The 27,754-nt window shown below is 30.3% G+C and overlaps 5 protein-coding genes across 8 annotated transcripts; 2 read left to right on the forward strand and 3 right to left on the reverse strand.

The window, feature by feature from the left end:
• Positions 1-617: 617 nt before the first annotated feature.
• Positions 618-2,955, reverse strand: LOC109595586 (zinc finger protein 888). Its single transcript, XM_020010972.2, has 5 exons — positions 2,768-2,955; positions 2,342-2,677; positions 1,886-2,294; positions 1,675-1,832; positions 618-1,618 (listed from the first exon to the last, which is right to left on the reverse strand). Exons 2-5 carry the CDS (start codon positions 2,522-2,524, stop codon positions 1,337-1,339), a joined length of 1,032 nt encoding a protein of 343 aa, XP_019866531.1. The 5' UTR covers positions 2,525-2,677; positions 2,768-2,955; the 3' UTR covers positions 618-1,336.
• Positions 2,956-3,081: 126 nt separating this feature from the next.
• LOC109595582 (zinc finger protein 429) lies at positions 3,082-7,787 on the forward strand. The gene is made up of 3 exons (XM_020010968.2): positions 3,082-3,273; positions 3,324-3,755; positions 5,586-7,787. The coding sequence occupies exons 1-3, from the start codon at positions 3,082-3,084 to the stop codon at positions 6,159-6,161; spliced, it is 1,200 nt and encodes a 399-aa protein (XP_019866527.2). The 3' UTR covers positions 6,162-7,787.
• A 68-nt stretch (positions 7,788-7,855) lies between these two features.
• On the reverse strand, positions 7,856-19,260 carry LOC109595584 (CDC42 small effector protein homolog). 3 transcript variants are annotated; one of them, XR_002191307.2, is made up of 5 exons: positions 19,068-19,260; positions 18,636-18,718; positions 9,438-9,573; positions 9,126-9,276; positions 7,856-9,065 (listed from the first exon to the last, which is right to left on the reverse strand). XR_002191307.2 is itself a non-coding variant. In XM_020010970.2 (4 exons), exons 1-4 carry the CDS (start codon positions 18,814-18,816, stop codon positions 9,045-9,047), a joined length of 258 nt encoding a protein of 85 aa, XP_019866529.1. In that variant the 5' UTR covers positions 18,817-18,949; the 3' UTR covers positions 7,856-9,044. The 3 variants fall into 3 exon arrangements, 1 of the variants encoding a protein (XP_019866529.1); XR_002191306.2 differs by lacking the exon at positions 19,068-19,260 and adding an exon at positions 18,799-18,950; XM_020010970.2 differs by lacking the exons at positions 9,126-9,276; positions 19,068-19,260 and adding an exon at positions 18,799-18,949.
• A 3,377-nt stretch (positions 19,261-22,637) lies between these two features.
• On the forward strand, positions 22,638-24,080 carry LOC109595607 (cytochrome c oxidase subunit 4 isoform 1, mitochondrial-like). The gene is made up of 4 exons (XM_020011008.1): positions 22,638-22,658; positions 23,004-23,210; positions 23,275-23,467; positions 23,694-24,080. The coding sequence occupies exons 2-4, from the start codon at positions 23,007-23,009 to the stop codon at positions 23,828-23,830; spliced, it is 534 nt and encodes a 177-aa protein (XP_019866567.1). The 5' UTR covers positions 22,638-22,658; positions 23,004-23,006; the 3' UTR covers positions 23,831-24,080.
• A 135-nt stretch (positions 24,081-24,215) lies between these two features.
• On the reverse strand, positions 24,216-27,338 carry LOC109595606 (NADH-cytochrome b5 reductase 3). 2 transcript variants are annotated; one of them, XM_049966752.1, is made up of 5 exons: positions 27,150-27,338; positions 26,737-26,827; positions 26,295-26,423; positions 24,915-25,433; positions 24,216-24,858 (listed from the first exon to the last, which is right to left on the reverse strand). In XM_049966752.1, the coding sequence occupies exons 1-5, from the start codon at positions 27,165-27,167 to the stop codon at positions 24,686-24,688; spliced, it is 930 nt and encodes a 309-aa protein (XP_049822709.1). In that variant the 5' UTR covers positions 27,168-27,338; the 3' UTR covers positions 24,216-24,685. The 2 variants fall into 2 exon arrangements, with proteins under 2 accessions (XP_049822709.1, XP_019866565.2); XM_020011006.2 differs by lacking the exon at positions 27,150-27,338 and adding an exon at positions 27,040-27,145.
• Positions 27,339-27,754: the final 416 nt, after the last annotated feature.

The following is a 27,754-nucleotide window of genomic DNA, read 5'->3' on the forward strand; positions in this document are numbered from 1 at the left end:
AATTTCTAGCCAGGAATAATTTTGTTTTAAAAGATATATACATATATATGTTACTAAAAAATAATTTTATTTCATATTTCTAATAATATATTATTGATTTTATCTTAATTCTACAACTGTTTTAGTTAATAAAAAACAAGTTTAAATTTAAAATCCAAACTTAATACTATTTTATAAACGGTTACAAATTATTGAGTTAAAATAAATTCAAATTATTTTATTATTTGTGATTTAGTTGAAGCATTAATATTTTTATAAACTTGAAGTATACAAAATTTTAATTAAAGACATATTTTTATAATAACAAACCAAAATATAATATAGAATAAAATAAAAAAAAAAACATGTTTTAAACCATTTCACAAATAAGTGTTATAATATAATTGGATTAAATCAATAGAATTATTTCAGCAATCTTTAAATTCTAAGAAAAAGTCTGTATCAATATTCTATATTTTATATATCCACTCTATTAGGTTTCATAGAAATATTTTAAATTTTATCCATTATGTTACATTACATTATTATTAGATTGATTTGAACATTACGGCGACACCAAAATGTAAAGTGTGTAAATTTTCCATAAATTTTTTTAATTATCTAGTACTAGTAGTAAATATTTCGTTCGACAAATCTAATTTTAAACATATTTTTCAAATTTTCGATGACTCCCTCATTTAAATATCGCAATTAGTAATCATCTCATTTTTATTTTTTTGGTGTACTGGATGGAGTGGTCACATAGGATTTTGTTTGCAAAGTGGTAATGCCATTTTGCAATCGACTGTACATCAAAGGAATATTTCATTGGGTTCTCCGAGTTACTATTCACAGTTACTTTAAGTGATTAATGAAGTCTTCCGTTTTTGTCTAACCCTTTGTATTGATGCACTGCCCATCACTGAATACTATGAATATTGTTAAAATATTTCAAAGTATTTTTAATGTTACTCTTACTAATGAAGTGATTACTGTTAATTATTAACTTCTACGGAATATCGTGAAGCTCACTATGTAAAATTAGTGATAGGCGATTTCGATTATTTCGATTGTTCTCGATGGTTTTCACTCGAAATCGAAAAATATCCAGATTGCTAAGTCTGATTACAAGTCGATGGTTGACTCGATTATTAATCTGTACCGATTACGGTACATTCGATTGTCTCGCCCATTACTATGTAAAATGAGAGTATACTATTGATTTTGTCCTGTTTTTGATAAAAATGTATACAATTTTTTATAATTACCATAGGTAAATACATAATTTTGATTCAATTGGTCCGCTAAATCTCTTCAAAAACCCTTTCTAAAAACTTTTAATCATATAACAGTATCCTTAACCTGCATTTTCTGTCTTGGAATGCAATTTAATATGCCTCCTCAAATGTGCAATTTGGGAGAAACGTTTTTTGCAATACTCGCATACAAATGCCTTTTCTCCAGTGTGCGTTACTTGATGTTGTTTCAATTCTTGTTTGGTATAAAAACGTTTTGAGCAGTGTTCACAAATGAACTTCTTCTCTCCTGTGTGATGCTTCATATGTGTGTACAGATTACTTGAACTGACAAACTGCTTGCCACAGCTGGTACAAATGTATGGCTTCTCCCCATTATGAACCTAGGAGGAATTAATTTTTATTAGACAATGTGAAACACTTGGATATTTATACTTACCATGGTGTGTTTAGTTAATTCTTGTTTTGTGGTAAAGGATTTTCGACATAAAGAACACTGATGTGGCTTTTCACCTGTGTGTTTTCTCAGATGAGTTAATAAGTGTCCAGAATTTATAAACCTTTTGTCACATAAATGGCAACAATATGGTTTTTCTCCTAAAATAATAATTTAATTAATTTATTGTTTAAAATATGACTTTACATGGTACCTGTGTGTATTCTCAAATGCTGTGTCAAATATTCTCTCCTATTAAATACTTTGCCACAAGTTTCACACTGATGAACCTTCTTTTTCTTATCACTCTCATTAAGACTGTTTGTATTCTTTTTTGAATTTACATCTAATTTATCAGTTTCTGAATTAAAGGTATTGTTAAAGTTGTTAGTTTTTGAAATATAATCACTTTCATTGCATGTGTTTTTGATTACACACATTTCACTGGAGGGAGACAAGTCATCATGTTGTGACATGTCAATATTTGTAAAAGTTGCCCCCAGGTAAGCTTCTCTCAGCTTAGCATCAGAGTTCTCACAGAGCATTTTGAATTGCCAAGCAATGTTCAATTTTTGAAGACAATCATGGCAAATTATTGTGGGTAGTCCATCAGATTCTGAAATCTATTTGAGATGGAAAATAGAAATAAGAGGGAAATTTGTGTGTTTACCTGGACAGAAGCACAAGACATAATCATATTGGATGTGGTGACATCACCCTCTGCAAATATATCATAGGTTTTCCTGGTGGGATCAACTTTTTCTAAACAAATACGACACAAGGATATATCACAGAATATGTTTAAACGTTCTTGAGTCAAAAATTTGAATTCTTCTATAAATCCAAACTCCATTGTGAGATAACTTGTGAACTGCAACCTCACCACTCGAATGTTGTGTTATTAAATTTATTTTTACTTCATATGTGCATTATGTATTTTCCTTGTAATGAAAAACATTGCATATTAACATAATGTTTTAGTCTTTGTTGTTATACATATACTATCCTGAAAAAGTCTACATATTATCATAGTTAAAATTATTGTACACTGTGTTCTGTGTATTTTAGCTCTGCCACACAAAACACCCTCCCCTACCTTGAACCACATACAGTCAGGGACGGTAACTCGATTTCAGAAATATTTGTTTCGTGGATTTTAGAATTCCAATTTCTAGGCGTGAACTTGCGTTTAAGAATTGCCACATGTTTGAAATTTAAGTTGATTATTTTAAATTAAATAATTTTTAATCACTAAAGAGTAAAATAATTCAAAATTCCCCCTCCACAAATTGTTACTTCTATAATTGAGTTCTCACGACTTTATTGGGGTGTTTTGTGTGGAGATCAAATTTGTTTACGTCGATATAACAGGTAACAATAATATCACAGTCAAAGCACGAAACAACAAAAATGGCGTTGTGCTCGGTTACGTACAATAACAAAAACATACCACAAAGTGATTTATTGAACTATTATTTAACAATAAACATAAACAATATATGCAGGATATGTTTAGAAAAGGGTCCAAAACTGTTGCCAATATTTGATCCTATAAAACCGCCGCATTTTTCAATTTTAATTATGGCTTGCGCTGCCGTGCAGGTAAGTGATATTCGACCTGTAGTTGCCCGATGTAAATGAAAAACTTTCAGGTGCTAGAAGGAGATGGTTTGCCTCCCTACATTTGCCAAAAGTGCATCTCAAAATTAAACATAGCCTTCCAGTTCAAGTCGCAATGTGAGAGCTCAGACGCCAAATTAAGACAGTGTTTTGAAAATTTCCATCATTTACCAGCCACTCCAGATCTGACTGGGTTCATGGAACTTAAAAAGGACGATACCAACGCAAATACAACAGTCACATTCCCTGAAAATATTGAAACAAACAATTCTCAGCTTCAGGTGCAAGATATGCAGCAAGTTGCTGATGTTACGTTGCCAGATAACAATCAAATGCAAGAAACTACTCTGTTGACAACTGTGCAAATTGAGCCTGGGCCTTCACTTAATGATATTGATAAGAACACTTTAACGGATTTGAAAATTGAACTAAGTGATTTGAAGCCTGTGGACCTTGATTTGAAGGTAAGATTTATATTGCTGCAAATATGTAATTTATTTAATTTTTTCTGAATATTATAAATTTTGTTAATATTTCTTGAACATTCTAATTGGTTGAATTTGTCTTAATAGAAAATAAACTTTTCTTTTGTATACTAAAAAAATGTAAAATGGATGGAAAGAATTTTATTTGTTTTGTTCAACTAGGTGCAATAAATATTGTTCAGATTTGTATATGTGGTCACATAGATAGCACATTTTCAATATCTATTTAAAAATTAAAAGCAGTTGTATTAATATTTTGTTTTCACTTGCTTCTTAGGGTTATGTATCCACAAAAATGTACTAACAAAGTGCATTTTAATTAATTCTGTTGAGTTTAATTGTCTAGTAGTGGGCACATAAATAGCATTTATTAAAAGTAATTAGAAAATTTCCATTTTTGTGGTGAACAACAAGTATTTCTTCTTCTAGTTTAGTTGCTGTCCAGAAATGTATGCATTATGTTGAAAACATTGGAAGAACGATCAATTTCTCAAATTCTAAATAATCTTAGAAGTTCAAGAAAACTTGTTTATAATATCTTTAAACTGTCCCTTAGGAAGCGTCTACTCACAGAAAAGAAGATAAAAAAATGAAAAATGTTAGCAGTGCCAGCTCTTTTCTAAATACCAAGCAAATAACACAAAAATATTGAGTGAAGGCTGAGTGAAGTAAACATTACTGGATGCATTACTAGATAAAATCGTCTTGTTTTAAAAAGAAACCAACAAAGGAAACAAAATTTGCTTAAAGATGCTAATTTTAGGAGAAAAAATTCTGCACCAATGAATATAAATTCAATTGGTTTGGAAATGACGTAAAATTTTATATATGTTGTCCTCGTCAGTTAACATGTTCCAAAGTACACAATTAATCACATTGGGGAATTGATTATAATATAGGCAATTATGTCATAGCCTAGGATTGGGCCTCTTTACAGAATTGATACAATAGCAATATAGGGACATATTCAAAAATGTTATGGAAACATATGCAGAGGAGTCTATGCCTGTCACTCTTATTGTAGATTCGTTTCAGTAATTGATGTTTTAAATTGGTCTGCCAAAGCCCAAATGCAGTGGTGGCCAGAGAAATAACACATATTACACATGTAATTTATACTATCTGATCTTGTTCCATTAAACATGGTTCAATCACTTCAAAGTTCCCTTCACCAAAATTCTGGAAGATAATTAATTTTTCTGAAAACTTTTAGTCTTGTTCAAATATTCTTTGTTGATACCAATATTTTCTTTACTGAAATATATCCTAGCAAGTTTGAATATTCAATATAACCAGGCAACCAGTTCTTGTCGTTTTAAAGGTTAAATAACACAAAAAATGGGTTAAACCTTATTCTGAAATATAATCATCATCAGCAAGTATTACTCTTTCCCATCTAGATACAAGATCATACATCCCATTTTTATAAAAATCTTACTTTAGGGAATTTGAAGACGTGTTCACCTCGTTTTCCAAAACCTCTCTATTTTTAAATTCTTAAACTACTTGTGACCTGTCTGTTCAGCTGCAATACCTTCCCCAAAAACAGCGCATATTTTCCGACAAGCTTCTGCAGCCTGGGTACTAAGTTTGAATTCATAAACAAGCACGATTTATTGCATTTGATACGGCCATACTCTAATAAAGATTTTGGACTTTAATTCAAATACTCTGAATGTACTCCTTGACATAAGTTTTATTGAATATAATTCATAAAAGTAGATAATAAAGAAAAACTGCACAAACTTTTTTGGTTGCCTGATAGTATGTGAAATGAAGACTATATAATGAAAACATCTTCACACCTAGGTCGAGGACATTACATTGGTCAACATACCACCCAACACGTCCACTAAGCAAAAGAAGCCGGCAAAACAACACCAGTGCTTCACGTGCGGCAAGATCTTCCGCAATAAACCGGGCCTTGTCCACCATATCCGCATTCACACGGGAGAACGACCCTACATCTGTCACCTGTGCGACAAACGGTTCATAAACGGCGGTCATCTGCACGTGCACATGCGCACCCATACAGGTGAAAAAAACCACGTGTGTGCGGCGTGTGGGAAGGCCTTCGCAACGGCCCAGCAGCTCACTAAACATACCATAGCGATACACACGTCGGAACGCCCCTACGGATGCACGTACTGTCAGAAAAGGTTTGCCAGCTCCAGTAACTTGAACACTCACATAAAAATACACACGGGCGAGAAAAACTATCATTGTGATCAGTGTGGAAAGGCGTTCTCGACGAAGGGTCAGTTGTATCAACATATGTTGGTGCATACAGGTGAGAAGGCATTCCTCTGCGAGTTTTGCCACAAAAGGTTCTCGCAGAAAGCCCATTTGGTTCGGCATTTAAAGACTCACAGAAACGGTAACTAGAGAATTTTTTGAAGTGGTGCATACTCCATTTACTTGATGTAATGTGGACGAAAACATATCCAGAACGGCTGTAACTGAATTACATTCCATTTGTTTTAAAATTATTAACAGGGACTAAAGGTATAAATAGTTATATGTGACTTATATTTGCAATAAACAAAAGTTTTCTTAAGTTAAAACTTTCGTAAATGCTTCATTGTCTAGTCATGTTAGAGCACATAGAAATTAATGAATTGTTTTAAAGTTTTCTTAATTTATACTCAAAGCAAAGAAATAACAAAAATGTGATTTTAGAATTGTCTCCTGTCCTTGTTTGTGCAAATGTTTTGGTCTTTGATTTATGTCGTTTTAAATTAAAAACAAATTTTATTGGGTACCATTCGATTTGAGTTTATTTAAGTGAACGAAATCAAAATTTAAAGGCAATGAATAATAGAACCATAAATCATATTTGACATAACAATATAGTTCTGTATGCACCATTGCTAATAACTGGTTTTTATAAAATCGTATTTGTAATTAGTGGTTTACATTAAACGCTTTAATAATATTTTAAATTAACAATTTGAAAGTTTCCGAAACATTTATTTGAAGTTCTTTCGACGCTAGTCATTTATGTATTTACTGTATTATGCATAAATATTTAAATGCTGACACCACTGACGAAGACAATTTCGTTAGTGATGACCCATTGATCCTTCAAATAAGAGATTCAGGAAATTTCTCATCATCTCATCATATGTATAAATTTATTACTTATACTGTATTGATATCTTAATACACACAGGTTTATGAAGAAATTAATTAATTTGTTAGACAAGCTTCGACAAAATTTGTTTAACGAAATGATTAACTATAAGAACTAGATTGGTTGTGAACAGGTGTTTAAATTAAATTTTAACCTTGTTAACGTCCCTCTTTTGTGTTGCCCTAGTCAAATTGGTAGGCTAGTTTCGCCCAGAGCCTTTCAAATATCAGTCAATAAAAAATATCAATATTCAAGTATTTTTACTGCTACAACTAATTATTGCATTATCAACATTAAGAGAGAGGTGAGGAGAAAAATAATACATATTTTAAGAATACTCAAATATACAGCACATATCTCAGCATATTTTAAATTTTCTAGTTTTTTCCAAATATTAGTGAAATTTTTTATTACTTATAGTTTAGTTCTTGTTAGCGTTGAAAATATCTATTCAAAACCAATTCTAGTTACAGTAGACCAACTTAACTTATTTTGTGCAGGTCATGTTATTGTCACATATTTATATTGTAGAAGTAATTATGTGAATAAAGTGATACAGTGTAATTTTTTCATAATCATCTCAAAAGATTTTAATAAATTTTATTCTTTTACAACTTAATTTAAATATATAAATATTGTACATAGCTCCATGTAAATAAGAAACGTACTCTACTACTATGTTTTTACAACGTAGTTTTATAACAACAAAATGGTTTTCAATATGATATTAAATAAGGATAATCCAATATAAGTGCTTCCAGATATCCTTAAAAATTTGAAAACTTTTTGGATGTTATTTATGTTAGCTGACGTATTTTATTGTAAAAATTTCGATATTTTCTTTACCTTTACTTGATAAATACAAAACTATAATAAATTGTAGGCATTTTATTTACTTGTAGGACGCTTTAATAAGAATGTACGTTGGATGTAGAATAAAACACAGTTTCAAATTATATAATTCTATTGAATTCATAGAAATTTACAATTTTTTCTACATAAGTACATGGATCATACCACATATTAAATATAATACTATTATGTGCCAATCCATTTGTTCTGTGCAAAAATAGTTATACTTATATAATTAGGTAATATAGGTATATTTGAAGTCTAAACACAACATTCAAAAAGTAACTATTTTTTTGAAAATTGTTCTATAGTACAATATAGAATTTACAATTCCTTAAAGGCAATATATTGAGCTACCAGTTTATAGTACAAAACCTTAAGTCTTTGAGGGTAGTAGTAATAAGTCTTGAATTCTGTTTAAAAACATTTTAAACGCGTGAATATTTAGTCATATGGAAATTAATGAATTCAATGATGTGGAAGATCTGTCTTAAGAATAAATCACGTGTTTTAATTTACAAACTAAAACCTGTATTTTGATAGAGGAAAAAGTCACATAGTGACCATTACATTCTCTTGAACAAAAATATTTGGAAAATAAAAATTTCATTTACAAATAAAATCATATATACGCGATAATCAGCACCAATTCGTCAGAATTTTACAATTATTGCATTGATGATAAACAACCATTAGTGTAACATTTCGTACGACCATACAATCTACTAATACATAAAACAATTATAACTAAACTACACATTTTTAAATAATTAATGTAATGTGCGCAACTGATGTTGTAGGGCGTTGTCAAATCCAGAAATTGATTTAATGGAAATATCACATCAAAGTCAGTAATCTCTTAATTGTGTGATGTGGAACTAAATAATTTTACTTTTAGTCACTGCAAATCAAGAAATTTATTTGTTCTATAACATATAAAATATTAACACAAGGAATGTTGTGGTAATTTGATAGGAAACACGTTTTACTTGCTATAAAACGGAAATTAAACCACCAGTCGTTTGTCAGTTGTTTGTAAAATCCAGATCTGCATTTGAACGCACCCCTTTTTTACATATCGCGGAATATAAAAGGCTAACACATAAATATTTTGATAACAATATGTACACTTTAGAAATAATATAACAAAACTCTTAATTAATATATACAGTCCAATGAAATACTAGGTTAAATCTAAAATAAAAATAATACCACAAAATTAATAAATATCCACGCAAGTATGACACGTCAGACGATGTGCACCAAGTTTCACTTTCAATTATCTATTGGCACCATACAGGTTCCTACAAAAAAAACAAACGAATTTATATTATTTATGTACATTCTTTAAGTAACAACATTACATTTAAAAACTAGTGGCAGTCTTTATGTAGCGGTACTTCTTTAATTATATGTTTATAAAATTTAGTGTCAAAACCCCCATTTCCGGCATCACAATCGTTCTATGACTAATTTACTTGCTTAATTGTCGATGCGGGCTCCATTTGCCGACACCTTAAATAATTTGGTTTGAATTAATTAAACTGCGCCTTCTACAAGGATAAACATCAAAAATCTGCTTCTCATCTCTTCGCATTACTTAAATACTTCCTGCTAAACAGTTGTGTGATGGGATAACCGACACGTTTGTTAAAAATACCAAATTGTGGTCTTACCTTGTACGTGCTTTCGTATCCGCCTTTACTCTTCATCTGATTTTGTAGAGCTATTAGTTGATCACCCGGCATTTCCACATCCCTACTTCCTATGTGGCCGGTGTGTTGAAAATTTGTAGGATTTCCTATCATGGATCTGAAATTAAAATTTTACTGTTAACTGTATGATGAATTTGGTCGCAAATCGAAATCAGAAACGGAAACCGCAATTGTGTTTTAACATTTCACGAACTCATGGTAAAAATGGCAAAACCCACAAACTATAAATATCTCATAATAAAACAAACGTTTTCCGTCACTAAAATGACATCAATTCAAGTTTTATATTAAATTATTTAAATTTACTTTCGTACCTCAATTTATATACGAATATCTTTATTTACATAGTTTTTATACAACATTTTATTTCTATTTTATTTATTTTCAATATAATTGATTTTATAATTTATTTCTGTCTCCGACATCGTTCCTTAAAGCTAAAAATGCCTAGAAGTGATCATTTATCAATAAAAATTAAACAACAAATTATAGAAAAGTTCCCGAATGGTGAAAAGCAGAGTAAAATTGCAGTAGATTTAAATTTAAACAAATCGATCATTTCGAAGACGATTTCCAATTTTAACAGAGTAAACAAATAAACGAACTCAGTGTGTTGGTGAGTATCATAAAAAGAAAACTAAAAATAGCTGGTCTCTATGGTAGAAAATCAGCAAATAAGCCCTTCATGTGAACTGGACATGATACGTGGCAATGGAAAACAGCTTCAAGGTGGCTTAGAGCAAATTAAGGTAACTATAATGTATAAATGTCAGTAGTCGGTTGTGGAGGCGTTTTAGAGAATCTGGTAATCCAACTCAACAACATCCAGATTGTGGAGGCTGTCAAATAGGAATTTATGATCAATATTTGATATTAACTACTTGAAGGCAACCATTTCTTACAGCATATGAGTTGTTAACAGAGTTACAGCAAGCACAGACTGCAGACTATAGGTGGAATACTATAAGCAACAGATTATATGAAGCTAATCAAGAAGCGGATAGTTTTAAGGTGGGTCAAGGCAAATTGAAGTAGCTGTTGAGGGGTTTAATGTTTGGCAAAGTGTCAGTAGTCGGTTGTGAAGGCGTTTTAGAGCAGCATTCAGGTTTATTTGATATTAACTACTTGAAGGCAACCATTTCTTACAGCATACGAGTTGATAACAGAGTTACAGCAAGCACAGACTGGTAATCCTGCTGAACAACATCCAGGTTGGGAACGCTGTAAAGTAGTAATTTAGGATCGATATTTGATATTAACTACTTGCGGACAACCTTCTGAGATGATAATGGAGTTCTAGCAAGTACAGAATGTAGTAGATTGATGACAGTTTTATTCAGCCACGAATTCCGATTTTATTTTCATCCAGATTTTCGAACAAGAGTTTTGAAAAGACATGGAAATTCAGGACGTCTTAGGCCCGTTCAGGAAGTTTTTACATACAAAGGTGGCACAATGGGTTGAAGGTTAAGTTGAGTTTTAAAGGGCAAAGCAATATTTAAACAAAAATCAGCAATCAATTATTCTTCCATTTGCTGGTGCTATTTGTGGAAATTTACGTTGTATGCATGACAATGCTTGCCCGCATGTCGCACGTGGTGACAAATTGAACCACCAACGAAGGAATTGAGGTTTGGCTTGCACAATTACCGGATTTAAATCCTATAGAACATGTGCTGGAGATGCTTCGAAACAAGAATTTCCCCACAAATGAGTAATATTCATAATTCCTTTAAATTTAAAGAGCTCTTGCATTTAGAATGGATTCAAATATTTCAAATCACATTAATTTGTCTGGTTAATTTAAATTACATTTCTTTTTATACTAAAATCTAGTGATATGTGAATTAATTTTTTTATGTTTATATTTTAAATTTAGCAAATATTTTTTACATTAATTTAGTTTAAATAAAGAAATAAATAACATAAAATTTCGTTTTTTATTTACCATAAGGTCTGAAACAAAATTCAAAGATTTATAAAAATATCCTTTCCACATTATAGGTGGTCATCACATATTGTGTGTGTGTCTCAATGTTTGAAACCTCATGGTTATCAAAATCGCGGCATTGACGTTAATTGTGCAAGGTCGCCCAAGCATAGCAATCATTACGGCGAGCAATAATTACACGTATTAGTGAAACATGCTTGACATCGATATAAAAATAGCCGGCTATAAATAAGGAGGATGCGTCGGATTCTGCGGGGGTTGTTAACCGTTCTGGCAAAAATTCAGCCAACCCATACAATATACTTGAAGCCACCACCGAATTGTTATTAATTAATCATTTTAGAAAATTATAAAACATTATGGCACGTTAACGGAAGCTGTCAAGCACTCAAGTGTTTAATTTATTATCACAATATAATAAAAGGCAACAACTATTTCGTTGTTTTCTCAACATTTTCATAATAAATCTTTTCAAGTCAATGAACCAACCATTAATTTATACAAACGAAAGTTAATTTTGTCATTCATTATACAAATGTACAAAATAAATTCGACTCAAAACAAGCCAATGAAATATGCAATAAGTATAAAAACGAAAGCCAGTGAGTCAGGTTGCCATTCTGTTTTCACAAATGATGCACTTCTACACAATGAGTCACGTATGTCACTCCGTGTAAATAACAATCGTTGGGTTTTTGGTTTATATTTATATGATTGTGCGCGATCGAATTGCTTATAAACGTAACGCAATCCCAGTTAACCACGCAAACATTAAGAGCTTCGTTACAGATGATGTCATTAAAAAATTATAAATACTTTCAAAAGCTTGAACCGAATGCGAAGGTCGAAACTTTAAACAATCGTTATTAGTAAATATTCGTTCTATAAGTTGAACGAATTGCATTTTCAACAAAGAGAGTTGAATCAACCGATAACCCTATGCGAAATAATATTTTTACAAAAACTTGCTCTTGAAGAACGCCCAGTTAGTCATTATGTTTATTTTAAGAAAATTCATGAGAGTTATTTTCGGTTCGGCGAAAGTGAATTTCTGACACCAGCATTCTTTTTTCGGTCGCACATATTTTTATATCATAGATAAACCCAATTTGAGCCCAACAAAAAAAATATTAAGCCAATACATTTAATGATCGTTTAGAACGTAATACATCCCATTAAAGCCCTCGATATGAAAAAAATCAAAACATGTGGTGACGAAAAAAAAAGTGTATTATAAATATGCCAGATGTTGAAATTGTACTTGGTTCGCTTCCACCACCGATACGCAATTAAGGCAATGCTTCGTTTTAATATTCCACCAATGTTCTCGGACTTCTGCCTTTTTCGTCTAGGACATTTGATATTTCGCAGCGCGTTCTTCCACTATAATTAGCCGCAATAAATGCAAATTTACGATATTTATACCATTAAACGCTTCTGACGTACATCACGTTTGGGAACTTCAATCGAAACTTACGGATAATTTATTGCAAAATCGCTAATAGAATTTAAAATTAATAAACCTAAGTTACAAATCTTTAAATAGATAAATATTGTGAAAAGATAAGTGTATGTAATCCATAAATTTGTCTATTGATAAACGTAACGATAAATGTTTGTATGCTTTGTTATTTATTAATAAATGTAATAGATATTCCTATAATTTTAATTTTGCGTGCAGATAAAGCAGTATAAATAATTTAAAAATATGAAAATACATATTTCCAAAAAAGATTTGTTTAAATTATAATAAACTGTAACGCTAGTATTGTAAAACACATGTATAATTTCAAACAAAGAAAAGTGTATCTTCCATAATATACAAGCTAATAATTATGAGAAATTTTGTTCGCTTAATCATTAGTTTGAGAACACTTGAAGATACAACGGCAGACGAAACGTTGCAATTTAAGACATTGGAACGAAACATTTCTTAGTGATAATAACCGATCGAATTTATTAATTTATTTTCTATTTTATTCAGTAACTAGTAAGTTAAATTTTTTTCTTGGAAAATCTTAATATTTTCCGAGATATGCGTGTAAAAAATATACATTGTTAAAATATTCCCATTAATTCAACTTTCTAGTAACGAAAACGGTCACTCTAAAAAAACCCTTTTTACTAAATTTTCCTCAAACAGACTGAGTTATACAGAAGTTCCAAATTAAATATTAAACTTGATCAGTCACATTTTGGTTATTATTATCTTTTGAACAAGGTAAGATTGTTTAAATCGCAGTATTTTTACAATCTAAATATATTATTCAATTATGAACCATCAGTTAGGGTACAGTCTGTATATTATGATTCATAAATATTACGGTAACTGGACATAGTGTTAATCATTTTAACTGAATAATTCCAGAAATTAATACTTTTATATTTTTCATCCATGACATGGCAAATATTTGATAATAAAACAATTTTCGACAGCAGTGCATCCCTAAATTAAAACAACAAAAATTTTATAATTTTTAATTTACGACGATTCGACTGGTGTTGTGTCTTCAATTTCACATTAAAGATTAATAATAAAGTGTAAGGTCGGTGTTGTTGTCTAAATCTATAGTTTAGGAACAATTGGAGATACAAGCAGTTTTACAGCTGCGTAAACTCTTAAGACAATAGAACAAAACACTTATCACTGATATTCGATTCAATTTATTAGTTTATTTTCTATTTTACTCTATTTCTATTGTACATAAATCATATTCCTTAAGTAAAATTTGGAGAAAGGGTGTTTTGTAACTTGTGAAATTAAATTTTGTTGTAATTTTTTTGTTTCTTGGAATATCTTAATATTTTATAAAAAATGTTTATCCAGAATTTTGGGTATAAAAAAGGTATACCTTATAAATATTTCTGAGTAACCTTTTTCGAAATATTTGCGTGTAAAATATTATATAAAAAATGTACATTGTTGAAATATTCCCATTAATTTGACTTTCTAACAACAAAAACAAATGGCCACTGTAAAAAGCCTTTTTCACAAAATTTTGCTCAAATATACTTATTATTAAGTATTAAATTTTGATTAGTCGCATTTCGGATATTATTAACTTTTGAACAAAGTATCATAATATTTTAAATCCTAAATATATTATTTAATTATGGCCCATCAGTTAAAGTACACTCTGTATAATATGATTCATGAATGTTAGGCAATTAGATATAATGTTAATCATTTGAACTGAATAATTCCAGTAGTTAATATTTTTATATTTCTCATCCATGGTATGGCAAATATTTGATAACAAAACAATGTTCGATAGCAGTGCATTCATATCTTCAAAGAACGATAATTGTTTTATAAGTTTTAATTTGCGACGTCTCATTAGCTTGAGGATAACTGGATACAATAGCAGACGTAACTTCGAAATTTAAAAGTCCTAAGACAATAGAACAAAACACTCAAAGATAATTACAAATATATGAGTGATATAATTCATTATTTACTTCAGTAACTTCGAGATAAAACAGTTCTTTTGAGTAAAATTTGGTGAAATGGGATTTTGTAGCTCGAGAAGTTAAATTTTGTCCTTATATTAAAATATAATTTCTCTGAAATATTAAATTTGATCAGTTCCATTTCGGTTATTATTAACTTTTGAAGTAAGTTTGGTTAAATGCAACATTTTTAAATACTAAATATATTATATATAGGGAAAGTTTGAGACGGCTGTTGTTGTTCTCGTAAGCGTTAATTTGAGAAAAACTGGAGATACAACAGCAGATGAAACGTCGTAATTTAAAATAACACATTTCTTAGTAATAATAACCAATATACGGGCGATCTAATTTACTAATTTATTTTTTGTTGTATTCAATAACTTCTATATAAACCAGTTTGTTTGAGTTAAATTTGACAAAAAGTAACTCAAGAAGTTAAATTTTGTTGGAATATTTTTGCTTCTTGGAATATCTTAATTTTTTATGAAAATTATGAGCTTTTAATAGAAAAAAGGTACATTTTATAGATATAGTAACAGTTTTCGAGATATTTACGTTTAAGATATTAAATAAAAATTGTACATTATTGAGGTATTTCCAATTTCTTATTTTTATAAATGAAAACGATCACTATAAAAATTTAGGTTATCATTAATTTTTGAACAAGGTTTGCTTGAACCGTAAAATTGTTAAATTTTAAGTATATTATTTATTCATGACCCATCAGTTCACCCTATATAATAAGATTCATATATATAAGAGCAACTAGATATAGTTGAACCGAATAATTCCAAAAGTTAATGTTTTTATATTTCTCATCCATGACATGGCAAATATTTGATAACAAAACAATTTTTGGCATCAATGGCTACATTTATGTTTAATAGATTAATAAAATATACGAAACATGTGAAGATATTTTCTCCTTGAGTGTTCTAAAACGATTTACCATGACACTGACCCACGAATCCATATAGAAAACGTACTTCAATGACTAAAATAAAACAATAGTGATTCAACCGTCTGTTACTTTGCCACTGGCCATTAAAACCAACACCGTATTTGGTTATGTCACATACTGTAAACGATTTTGTACGAGCTGAGGATTATTCTACCAGTTACCAATTTAAATACTTCATTTTCAACGAACCATCTCATAAACTATAAGTATTTCTGTGATAAAGGTGGAAAGCGACTGTTGCAAAATGTAAAACATTAAGACGCAAATTTACCCAATTCGTATAACGTACCATAGGCAGTCTCACTGTCACTTATTTCTTGAAGAGAATAATAAATATAACCGGAAACCGCGTTGATTACATTATATGGCGTTAATATGTTCTTCACGTAGCCTGTTACAGATAAGCCCGGTTGTTTAATGTTTAATAAAGGGGAATGATTTATTAAACAAGAAAACAAAAGCGGTGAAAGGGAGACGTCGGAGCGTTTTGTAAGTACAAGTAAACACCTCAAGGCTTTCACGAATAATTGATTTTTGGTGGCCAAATACGTTCGTATCTCCAAAAACCGACGGATGCGTCAATCATTTTTGCGACAATTCCAAATTAAACCATTGTACGTCCGTGAAACTTTAGTTATTGAAGCAACAATTCACGTTAGAAAGTCCCACCAATAATGTACTATTATCAATTTACAAAAAAACCGACCACCAATTGATTTTATCGCTGCTTTTGAAATAACGGTCGAACGACTACACCAATCATACTATTTTTCGCAGTCGTTCGTCGCCGATACGCGGACACGCTATTATTAACCAAAAAATACATTCAGAATGTAACAACAAAGAGGAACGAGCGAAAAGTTACGGGTCAAGGACAAACGCAGACTAGAACAGACCGCAACCGTGTACCAAGAAGTTGATTTTTACGTACGTTCGAACCACACCAATTAATTGAGCCCGTAATAATCGAAGCGCCGCGAAATGTATGTAAATTTTCCGCCGCATGTATGTCATAACACCCACGCAAATCTCCGGTTTAAAATTGTCGGCGATACATTTCTCCTGACACCTTCACTTTTATTCATCCGGTATTATCACGAGGGAAAAAATTAAATAACCAGGTGTTAAAACGTCGACGGCAATTATTTTAACAAATCTCTTAATTAAAACGTATGAGCACTTTCTAGTTTCACTCTGCTCTATTTTTTTAGCGTTCATGACCCCCCACTAATTGCACCGAGGCGTCGTGAACCTTTATCAAGAAGGAAAGTTTCGAATTCAGTAATTTTTTTAATTGAATAACGCAACAAATTTGAGTTACGAAAACACGCCGATGTATACGGATTATATAAGAGGGTTCTGCCGGGTCCCGCAGTACCATTCTTAGTGCCCGACTTGTGTAATGCTTTTAATTTTTTAGTGTTTTATAGAGGATTATGTCACCGCATTGGCACGAGTGAAACTTGAGATGATGGGCCGTTGAATTCTATAAGTCGGTGTTCCGGTTCATTTCAGTGAGGGTTCCGATTTCCTGCGACGTACGCCGCAACAAAATTGTGTATTTATATTAATTGCTCTCGTCTTATCGGTATTTAACATACAGATTTTCGGACAACCAAATTGCAGTCGCTCATTGTTCACTAATCGCATATCTAATTGCTTGGGCAATCATTTAACATAATAATCGTTATGAATTTTTCCCATATAATTATGCAAGCTGTTTTACAACAATAGTATAAAAGGATTTATGGTTTCTTAATGTAAAATACAATAAATTTTAATGGGTTGTTACATTAGATTAGCCAAAACTGCATAATATTATTGTTCCCGTTATCCTAAAATAAATAAATTTGTTGATCCATTAAAAATAATCGCAAAATCTTCAATATAACCATAACGGTTATTTGTACTTAGAATCCAGATGTTAGAAACACTGATTGACAACCGACAAATAATACAATTTATGCGTTACAGTTAAGAAAAATCCAAGCAAAAGTTATGTGATTAAATTTGAATATGCACAACATGCATTCCATTATTTGCCCAAGAAACTGTTTTTACAGCGTCAAGATAAACTGTTATAACCGTTAATATCAAATATGGCACACGAACAAATTCTTCTAATTAATGCGGTACAGTAAAGCCATTATTATGTTTAATAATCGTTTTAAGCGACCGAGTAATTGAATTCGACTTTTTCAATACAAGGACAGTTTGTCAAAGACTTGAAAAATATTGGAAGAATAATCCTAATATAAATTATACAAATAATACACAAAAGCTACATAATATAAAATATATAAAAGCTTACAAATTCTTTATCTGGAGCATTTTTGATATGTTTGTGTTGTAGTGATTCATAAAATACTTAAAGACTTGCAAGGCTCTTATCTGAAATATTAATGTATTGTATTGTGATTAACAAAATACCTAAATATATAAATTGATTCATTCAACATTAGAAAATTTGGTTGTTTTATACTGTAAATTAATATTTTAAGACTTTTTAAGCAGAGTTACTGTAAAGTAAAAATAAAACCATGAAAACAATGTGCTTCAATACTTAAAATATACAAAAAGCATAATTTTCATTGTTATTAATTTGAACAAAAGAAAGAGATTTGATAGCTGTCACTTACGAAAGCCAGATATCTGCAGAACTTCATTAATATTCCTTTAATTAGATATTTAGAATACAATATAAAGAATTAAGAATTATTAGATACAATATTAATTGTCTTACTAGGTTGATATGGATTAGTAATTAGAACAACATTGGGATATTATCACTCACCTGTCTATCCGATGCCTCCTTTTCTGTGGTTGAGCCACACAACAGCTGAACCAAGACACCCACAAGTCACCAACTGCAGCCATCTAAATTAATAATTTGAATAAGTGGGTAAATAGTTACACAAAATTTTAAAAGTCTGTTGTCATAAACAAACTTGTTGTACCTGAGAAATCTGTGCCATACAATAGCAAATAACTGTTGTTATAATTAGATCTGCAACACTTATAGTAGCCCGAATATTTCGTTGAAATATTAAAAATAATCAGATTTTGAGACGTCGATGTATAATACCCGACTGCAGTAAATAAACTGTCTGGTTCGTCTGAACGACAAGTCGTCTTGATAAGGTAATCGGGGATAGCGCAACCACAAACAACAACATTAAATGGACGCGGATCGCACTTTATCTAATTACAAATCACTTATATTTACCTTTGCCTGTGATGTTTTAGGTGGTATATTAAAACTAGCCGTAAACGTAGAAAAGGAACATTAACCGAAAAATACAAAGACTAAAAACACAACCTCTTAACAACCCAAGGTCATCAACGTCAATAACGCGGTCTACCAACTGCAAGATCGCGAATGCGAAAAGCAAGCGGACCGAACTGGAAGCCGAACATATTTTTCAATGGTAACGATTAATGCAAGTCGAGTGATAAGAGCTGACAGGAGTTTCAGATAAGATTTTGATGACTCAAAGTCTGCCACAATCGATGACCCGTATCAAGTTATCTGGTAATGGGAAAGAAATTGATTTAATCGTATTGCACATTTTATAACAATACATTAATTATTTGTAATGAGGAAAACTTTTTAAAAATGTTATTCATTCGAAATGAATCATTTCTTAAAAAGAATCTATCTACTTAGGCAACAACGTTTACTCATGTGCCAAATATACTTTTTAAATCGCATATTATCAAAACATGTTTTGTAATAGTTCATTAACTTTTTCACATTTTTTAAAAAACTATTTCCCTCGTAGATTTCAATGAAACTACGGGGGAAATAGTACATTTATACAGTGCGGCCATTTAAAAGTGAGACAGCTTCATAAATTTGTGTTTTTGTCCGATTTTAACAAAGTTTTTTTTCCATTGTAAAGCTTGAAAATATATACTTATAAACAAAATGTAACGTTTTTTGGCTCAAAACCAAAAGAGATTTTTTTGATATGAAAATTGGAGAAAACACACTAGCATAGTTTGTTTAGAAAATCTAAGAACACCACTGGATTAAAAAAAATATTCATATTCATAATTTTGTGGAAAAATTAAAAACCATATTCTTTTTGTGACTTCATTATTTCAATCAATTCTATACATTAAACTGGCAAAAATAGCACAAATTGTTTTATCTTTTCAACAATATCGGAATATTATACTAATTAAACTATACTTGTACTAATATTCGTAAATTTCAATTAAATTTTTGTAAGTTCTTGGTGTAATTAATGAATCATGTACGGAAATTATCCCAGAACAATTGAGTAAGATAACCACAAACTTACCAAAAAGTTATAAATAAATTAATTAAATTTAACAGTGGATTGGTGGAAGTAAATATAATATGGATATTAAGAGTATGGGGATACTTGTATTAGTAAAATATTCCAATATTTTTGAAAACTAAGATAATTTATGCCAATTTTGTTAGATTATAATTTCATAAAATGATATATATTTTTAATTTTTCTACGAAATTATGAATATACATATTTGAAATATACCCTTTTCAGAGTGTGCTTAATCCAGTGGTGTAGTTAAATTTTCTATCAGATCCACTAGTATGATTTCTTCAACATTCATGCCTAAAAATTTAACCTTTAGGCTTTGAATTTGGACAAAAAAATGTGAAATTTTGTCTCTATGTACATATTTTTATAAGTTACAATAGAAAAAAGTTTGAATAAAAAATACAAATTTTATGGAAGCGTCTCGGTTTCAAATGGGCCATTCTATAAAATATGTTATATATTTTTTCTGAATTGAGCTAGACATACAATACCGAGCAAAATTAGAAAAACAAACACAAAATATTTAAAATTGTATCTCCTTTATAATGTTTAACTGTTTTTAATATTAATTTCAATATTTTTACTTTTCGGTAATATACGGTACAAAAAGAGTTCGATCCATATTCTACTGTCTCTGTCATGCATGATGTCTCTCTCTAAATTCAGACGGGTCAAACGCTTTTCCTACTGTATAAAAAATAGAGCACTTTAAGTCAGTTTGTTCGCAATCTTTTGACAATACGTTGATTTAATTCAATGAATCTGTAGTTACGACCCTAGAGAAGATAGACTTAAAAAAACAACCAGCAATGTGAATAAAAATGGGTATGTTGACGTTTCTGTAAATACAATTCGTCGTCGTCTAAAAAACAAATTGGATCCTATAAAGTAATCGTTTATTTCTATGAAAAACAGATAACCCCCAAAAACATGTTAACTGGACTATTACCAAACCATTAGAGTAGAATACAGTGCTGTTTTCTGATGAAAATTTAACTTGCATAATTCATATGGTATTCGTTGGATAAAGCGTCCAGGAAACAAGAAGCACGATTCAAAGTACATAGTGGGTAGAATTAAACAGGGTGAAAAATTAGAAAATAAAATTGTTTCTTCAATTTTGTTCGATACTGTAAATATAGTAATTTTAATATCGCCGTGATCCCATATGTTTCTTATAGGATTGATACCTATAGATTTGGGTTGGTATAGCATAGACATCGACGACTTGATTTTTAAACAATCCGTCATAATTTTTGGATTTGATACCGTTTCTTTAGTATATGAAAGTAAATTGTTGTATAATATATATACATATAATATGTTGTATATATATATATATATATATATATATATATATATATATATATATATACCGTGAAGGGGGCCTAAGTTAGTCAAAACTGTTATTTTTAATTAAATTAAGTTTTTAGATTATTAGTTACTAAAAACAACTCGCCTCCACTTTATTGTAATCCGATGAACGTGATACTGAACAAATTCTTAGAAAACGCGACCAAACCAACAACCATGTACCAATTTTCTTCTTACAGTTCTTGAAATGATTTCAGCAAGTACCATTTCTTCCAGATCGGATTTATTGTAAGTAAGAATATATTGTTTTCTAACATTCGAATTCTTCAGTTATTATGTTCCTTGAAGTTTTTCGAATTTACCCAATATTTTTCGTAGCTACTTCTTACTCGGTTTCTCTGTTATAATGACACAGGAAACAATTTACTTATTTAACCGTAGCAATCTCTACTTGTTTCCCTCCGTCTTTGTAACGTTGAATTATAATTTTTGTTTTACAGCCTATAATACAGTTTCACTATGATCCATTATTAAATAATTATATTAAGCAAAAGACAGTAGAAAATAATCAAATGATATTCTCACGAAATGAAATACCATAGTAAGTAAAATGTTGCTTAAATTTTGAAAAAAAAAAAAAAAAATAATAAAAATAAAGAATAAAATTATATTGACCAACAGCTGAGGGATATAGCAATAAGAGGAAAAAATAATAAACATTATATACTGGCTATTATTACAGCTCATATTTTTTATATATTTAAATAATTATTATCATTACTTAAAACTTTAAAACATTTAATATATAGTTTAAAAAATTAAAATAATCGCTAGTATGCGGAAAAGGTAAAAATATTTTAATAGTACATTATCAGACGTTCGCTTTTCTTAATGATATTTTTTCCATGCTTTGTCGGGATTTGAAATTGCAGAAGTTATCAATTTCATGAGCGCGTTAGGCTATATACCTTCAACCAGTATTACATATTAAAATTCTCCGTATTATAAAATTGTATTTAACTATTTTATATTGTTATAGTTATAGTAGTATGTTAAATTACTTATAAAATTGGTATATATTAATTTTTTTTTAATAATTTCTCTCTCTCTCTACCTACGGTTAACTGTCCCTGCGCAGGTTCTAACTCCATCTGTTATGTTTCAAACGCCATTTTGTGAGAAGTGCTGAGGTAGGTACGATGGTGGTTTATTTATTTTGCACCCCTTTCCAATAAGAAGACCTTTTTAAATAATACATAACATCTCTATAAACATTCGCTTTATGTGCTCTACAACACATTTCCTTCTATTAATAATCCCATAGACAGAATTTTCCATCGATTACCTAATCAAATCAAAATATATTCTTCGTCATCTTTCTCAGTGTTCACGATGCATATTCTCATTCCATCAATCATTATTCATCAAATCAGTAATACGTGCATGTTCCAAAAGCAAAAGAAGCGAACATCAAAACCGAATATCAATTACATAAGTGTATCATAACCTAACATTGTCAATCTGACATTTCGTAGAAAATGGCAGGAACCTTCTTGGCGATTAGTGCCGCAAAAACATTGCGTGCACCCAGCAATGCCCGTCTTATGGGTAGTTACGCCAAAACTTTGATCGGATCCAGAGAAATTGTCGGTTACGGTTTCAACGGTGAACCCACTTATGTAGACCGCCCTGATTTTCCCTTACCAGCCATCCGATGGAAGGAACCTAATTCCGACATCGCCGTAAGTATTTTAAAATGTGTATTTAAAAGTGGATAGTGAAATAATCGTTTCGTGTTGGCTTTAGAGCCTGCGCCAAAAGGAAAAAGGTGATTGGAAACAATTGTCGATTGAAGAGAAGAAAGCACTCTACAGGGCTTCTTTCTGCCAAACTTTCGCAGAATTCAAAGCACCCACTGGTGAATGGAAATCAACCATTGGTCTTGGTCTTGCTTTAACATCAATGGCTCTTTGGTTGTACTTTGGTTTGAAAATTTTCGGTAAGTAAACTCTTAGGCAACAGTAGTAGTTTTCCCTTGAGTGTTGAAATGTTAATTTCTTTAAGAAACTGTTATATTTTATGTTTATATAACAATTGATATTGTATTAGATTGTTGTGCATTATGTAATATCAAATTATCAACTACAGTTTCTTAGTTCATTTCAAACATTCAGTGGTCCCTATTTAACATTATCAGTGTTATCATGTTGATTTATTTTTTTCAGTTTATTCTCCATTGCCAGACAGTTTCAAGCCAGAAAACAGAGAAGCACAATTGAGGCGTATGATTGATTTGCAAGTCAATCCAGTACAAGGTCTTTCATCTAAATGGGATTATGAAAAGGATGACTGGAAGAAGTAAATTCTTAGTAAATATTTCAAAATATAAGAACGAGATCAATGATGAATGTTCACTAAGGACAGCGGTAAATGTTCGTCCATTTGTCTCGTAGTAATAGTAAATTTTTGCAACACTATTGTAATAAAAACGCCCGTGATGTAACATGTTTTATTTTGATTCCTTTTTTTTATAATTGTAATTAAACACCTAAGGAGCTGTGCTGGAGTTTGTAAAATATGTTGCGATGAGTATTAATAAAACGTTTAAGTTTTTTAGTATATTTTATCAAAAAAAATCACTGCCCAATACTTTACATAACTATGCATGAACAGACTCGTGTTAGTAGAATATTAGTTGATAAACATTTATGAGTTAAACGGTTTAGGGTCTAAAAAACAAAATTAAGTATTTTTAATACTGTTTTGGTAATAGGACATTTATTTTTCAAGTTTATGTAATGTTTTACATAATTTAAATAATATAAAAAGTAATATGAATTTTCAAATACCTTGTTAATTGAAACATGGTGTTATAATAAGACAAATATTTATTACATTGGCATTTTAGCCAGTCATTAAAGATTATTGGTTGGTTGTTAATAGTTCTCATCATTACAGTTTACAAATTGTCTATACAAAGTTTATTGCTAACAATGGAATTACTTATAGTGGACAATATTGCTAATAAATATTAAAACTACAGTACCAGTTGAATGAAAATAACAATGATGTTTTAATTATTTGTGCACCATCAAAAGTTGTAACAATGTCGTAGTAAATTGACTAAAATGATTAATAACAATAACAAAAGTTTCCCACATATAGAAAGATCTACAGTAAATGCAGCCAAATGTAACAAGTCAGATTAAATGGATGTCTAATATGCGATACACAGATCTTTATTATGACCCAACTTCTCCAAATTTGGCATACAAGCAAAGTTTATCATTGGCGGAGGGCCGCACATCAAGACGATTGAATCGGGCGACGGTGGGAAAAGGTGTTCCTTTAACATTTGCTCGTTTATAAACCCGGTGCTGTATTTCCAATCTAAAAAGCATTTTAAATTAAAATAAATAACCAGAAATAATTTTAATAGTAGTTACCATCATTGGACACGTCCAGTGTATACCACAATTTGAACTGATCTGGATGTTCTTTCTGGACATCCTCGAGCTCCTTCCTTACTAAAATGTCTTTCTCCGTCTGATTGGCGAACAACAATCTCAGTTCAGTCTTGTCACTGCTATCTTTCAATATGTGCCTGATAAGCTGCAGCAAAGGTGTAATGCCAACACCTCCAGCAACCATGCTGACTTTGGTGGCGTTGATAATGACAGGTGGATCCTTTCTGAGCTTCTTGATCGCGAATTGACCTTTTCCCAAGTACTGGATGCGTCCAGCCGGGCCTCGCACCTCGATGTGGTCGCCGATTTTAAGGCTCTCCAAGTGCTGGGTCATTTTACCGCCATCGGGGAATTTGGGGTGGACGTTCTTGAAATAGACCTTTATGATAAGGTCGACGTAACCCTTGTCATCGTCAGATGAGACGGGAGTGTACGAACGAATTACTAAATCATCACCGATTTTTGCAGAGAGATTGATGTGCTGACCCGTTGGAAGCCCTATATTAATTAAAATTTCAACTTAATATTATTTAACGAACAAATTTAATGTATATTTTAACAATGTAAATGTTTTCATATACAATTAATGATTAATTTTTTCATTAACCGTGCCCAGTTTTGAATAAATATCATTCAGAGGAAAGATCAACGTCTTAGTTGGATTTATATTATTATTAATAACTCAATTTGAGAGGGAATAAATAACGTGAAAAATCAAGACATAAATATTGCGATAAAAGCTTAAAATGCTTCCGAAAAATCGTTTTATTAACAGATATGAAACAACACATTCATTTGAAAATATAATAAGAAAATGTCCTTGTATAAATCAGAAAAGGATATTCTTTCATGTCTTCTAGGTAAATAAAAAATGAATTGAGTCATACAGTATTAGTGGGTCAACTAGAGGATTCCAGTAAAGAAACTATTTATATCAAAAATGAATATTCAAACAAGACTAAAAGTTTGTACAAACATATATTAATAATCCTCCAGAATTTTGGTGTAGAGTACTTTGGTGTGACAAATTCAATATAATTATCTAAAGAATGTGTTCAACGTTGTTCAAATATATGTTATGTACTTACACAAATATAAAATATCTTAAATGCATTTAATTAGAGGTGTGCATTTCCTAACAAACATTAAATAGTAATGTGTGCTATTTTTGTGGCTCTTACATTGTGTGGAAATTCTTATTAAAATTTATTGTCAATTAAACACCAATAACACAATTTTAAATAAACTCTTTTTAAACTTAGAAACGTTATAATTTGTAAATTGAATAAATTATTTGCAAAAATTATATTAGATAATTTATAAAAAAGATAAAAAGTTCAAAATTAATAATATACATACCCAATACATGCTCAGAAGTTGGTAACGCAAATCTAAATCTTCTAGTATCATGACTGATTATTTCCTTTTCTATAAGAGGTATCTTATATTTTACTTGGGGATCTTCAAGAAGTACTTTCTTTCCTTTACCTGTTAACAAAACACCAACAATTAAATGTTATATTAAAGTATACACTACCCTTAAAATTGGTGATTCTAGTATTGGATTTACAAATTGTTCTTACAAAAGATAAGAGCATTATATATTATATGACAATTCACATCATATAAACTTCAAAATCTCTTAACAATAATATTATATAATAATGTGGCTATCAACCAAAATTGATTCTTAGATCTGCATTTTTATCAAGCAACATGTGACTTGCAAATTTTTATAATAATAACGTAAGTTCACATTCTTAATTTTGTTAAGACATTATGGACTTCAAAATAAACATACCTTTTGATGATTTAGATGGCTTCGAGAAGTAGAAGTGGTAGATCACAGCTGAAGCAATCACTACTCCGACTCCCAGTACCACAGGGAGCACCTTAAAATTTTATTTTAAATAAATGTTTCGCATGATGCATCATTTAAACCTATCTGTTATTTGCAAATAATTTAAGTCCTTGAAATACATAGACAATGAAATTAATTAAAACATGAAATAACCTCAATTTGTAAATGAATAATTAAATAATTTCAATATGATTTCAGATGCAAAATCATTTTAATTAATTCATTAATGAGTTTTAATTGTACCTGATTAATTTCTTCACTGGACATTTTATATAAATTATTAAAATCGAGTTATTACGACTTTCAAAATACGGTTTAGCGAATGTCCTTATCTGATGTGACTTTTGACTTACCCCACTTACATGTACCATAATTAACTAACAGTAATATTGAATTATATAATACACAATAAGATAATTGCACCGTCTCGATATTACTACAGCACTAGGTTATACTTCTAACCTCTGCAACTTTGGCTTATTACCAATAATATGTAACAAAACTGCTTAAAATAAGACGTCTTATTATTCTTTTTCAGTAATTAGTATTTGGCAGTCGCATTGGAATCTCGGCACGTTCAGCGTTAAAAAAGAAAATACTCTTTGACCCAATTCACTACACAATTTATAGCTTTCAGGTGAATTATTTAACTATAATGATAGAAACTATTGAAATATCTTCGTTTACAGAAACAGTTTTATTTGAAATGAATATTAAGTATCATTTGTTATTGATTAAAATATTTTAAGTGCATTTATTAAATTACCTCAAATTTGTATGCAAATTTTTATATTTGCTTTCACTTCATGTAATATTTGTCGAATTTTATTGTCTTATGTCTTATGTTAAGATTCCTAACTTAAGAGGATTGTTTCTTTTTATATTTTTGTATGTAAAATTAAATTGGTATTTTTTAAATTACGCGGCATTTCCATTAAATAAATTTGCAATAATAAAT

Source organism: Aethina tumida, chromosome 1 (genome assembly GCF_024364675.1).
Source record: "Aethina tumida isolate Nest 87 chromosome 1, icAetTumi1.1, whole genome shotgun sequence".
NCBI lineage: Eukaryota > Metazoa > Arthropoda > Insecta > Coleoptera > Nitidulidae > Aethina > Aethina tumida.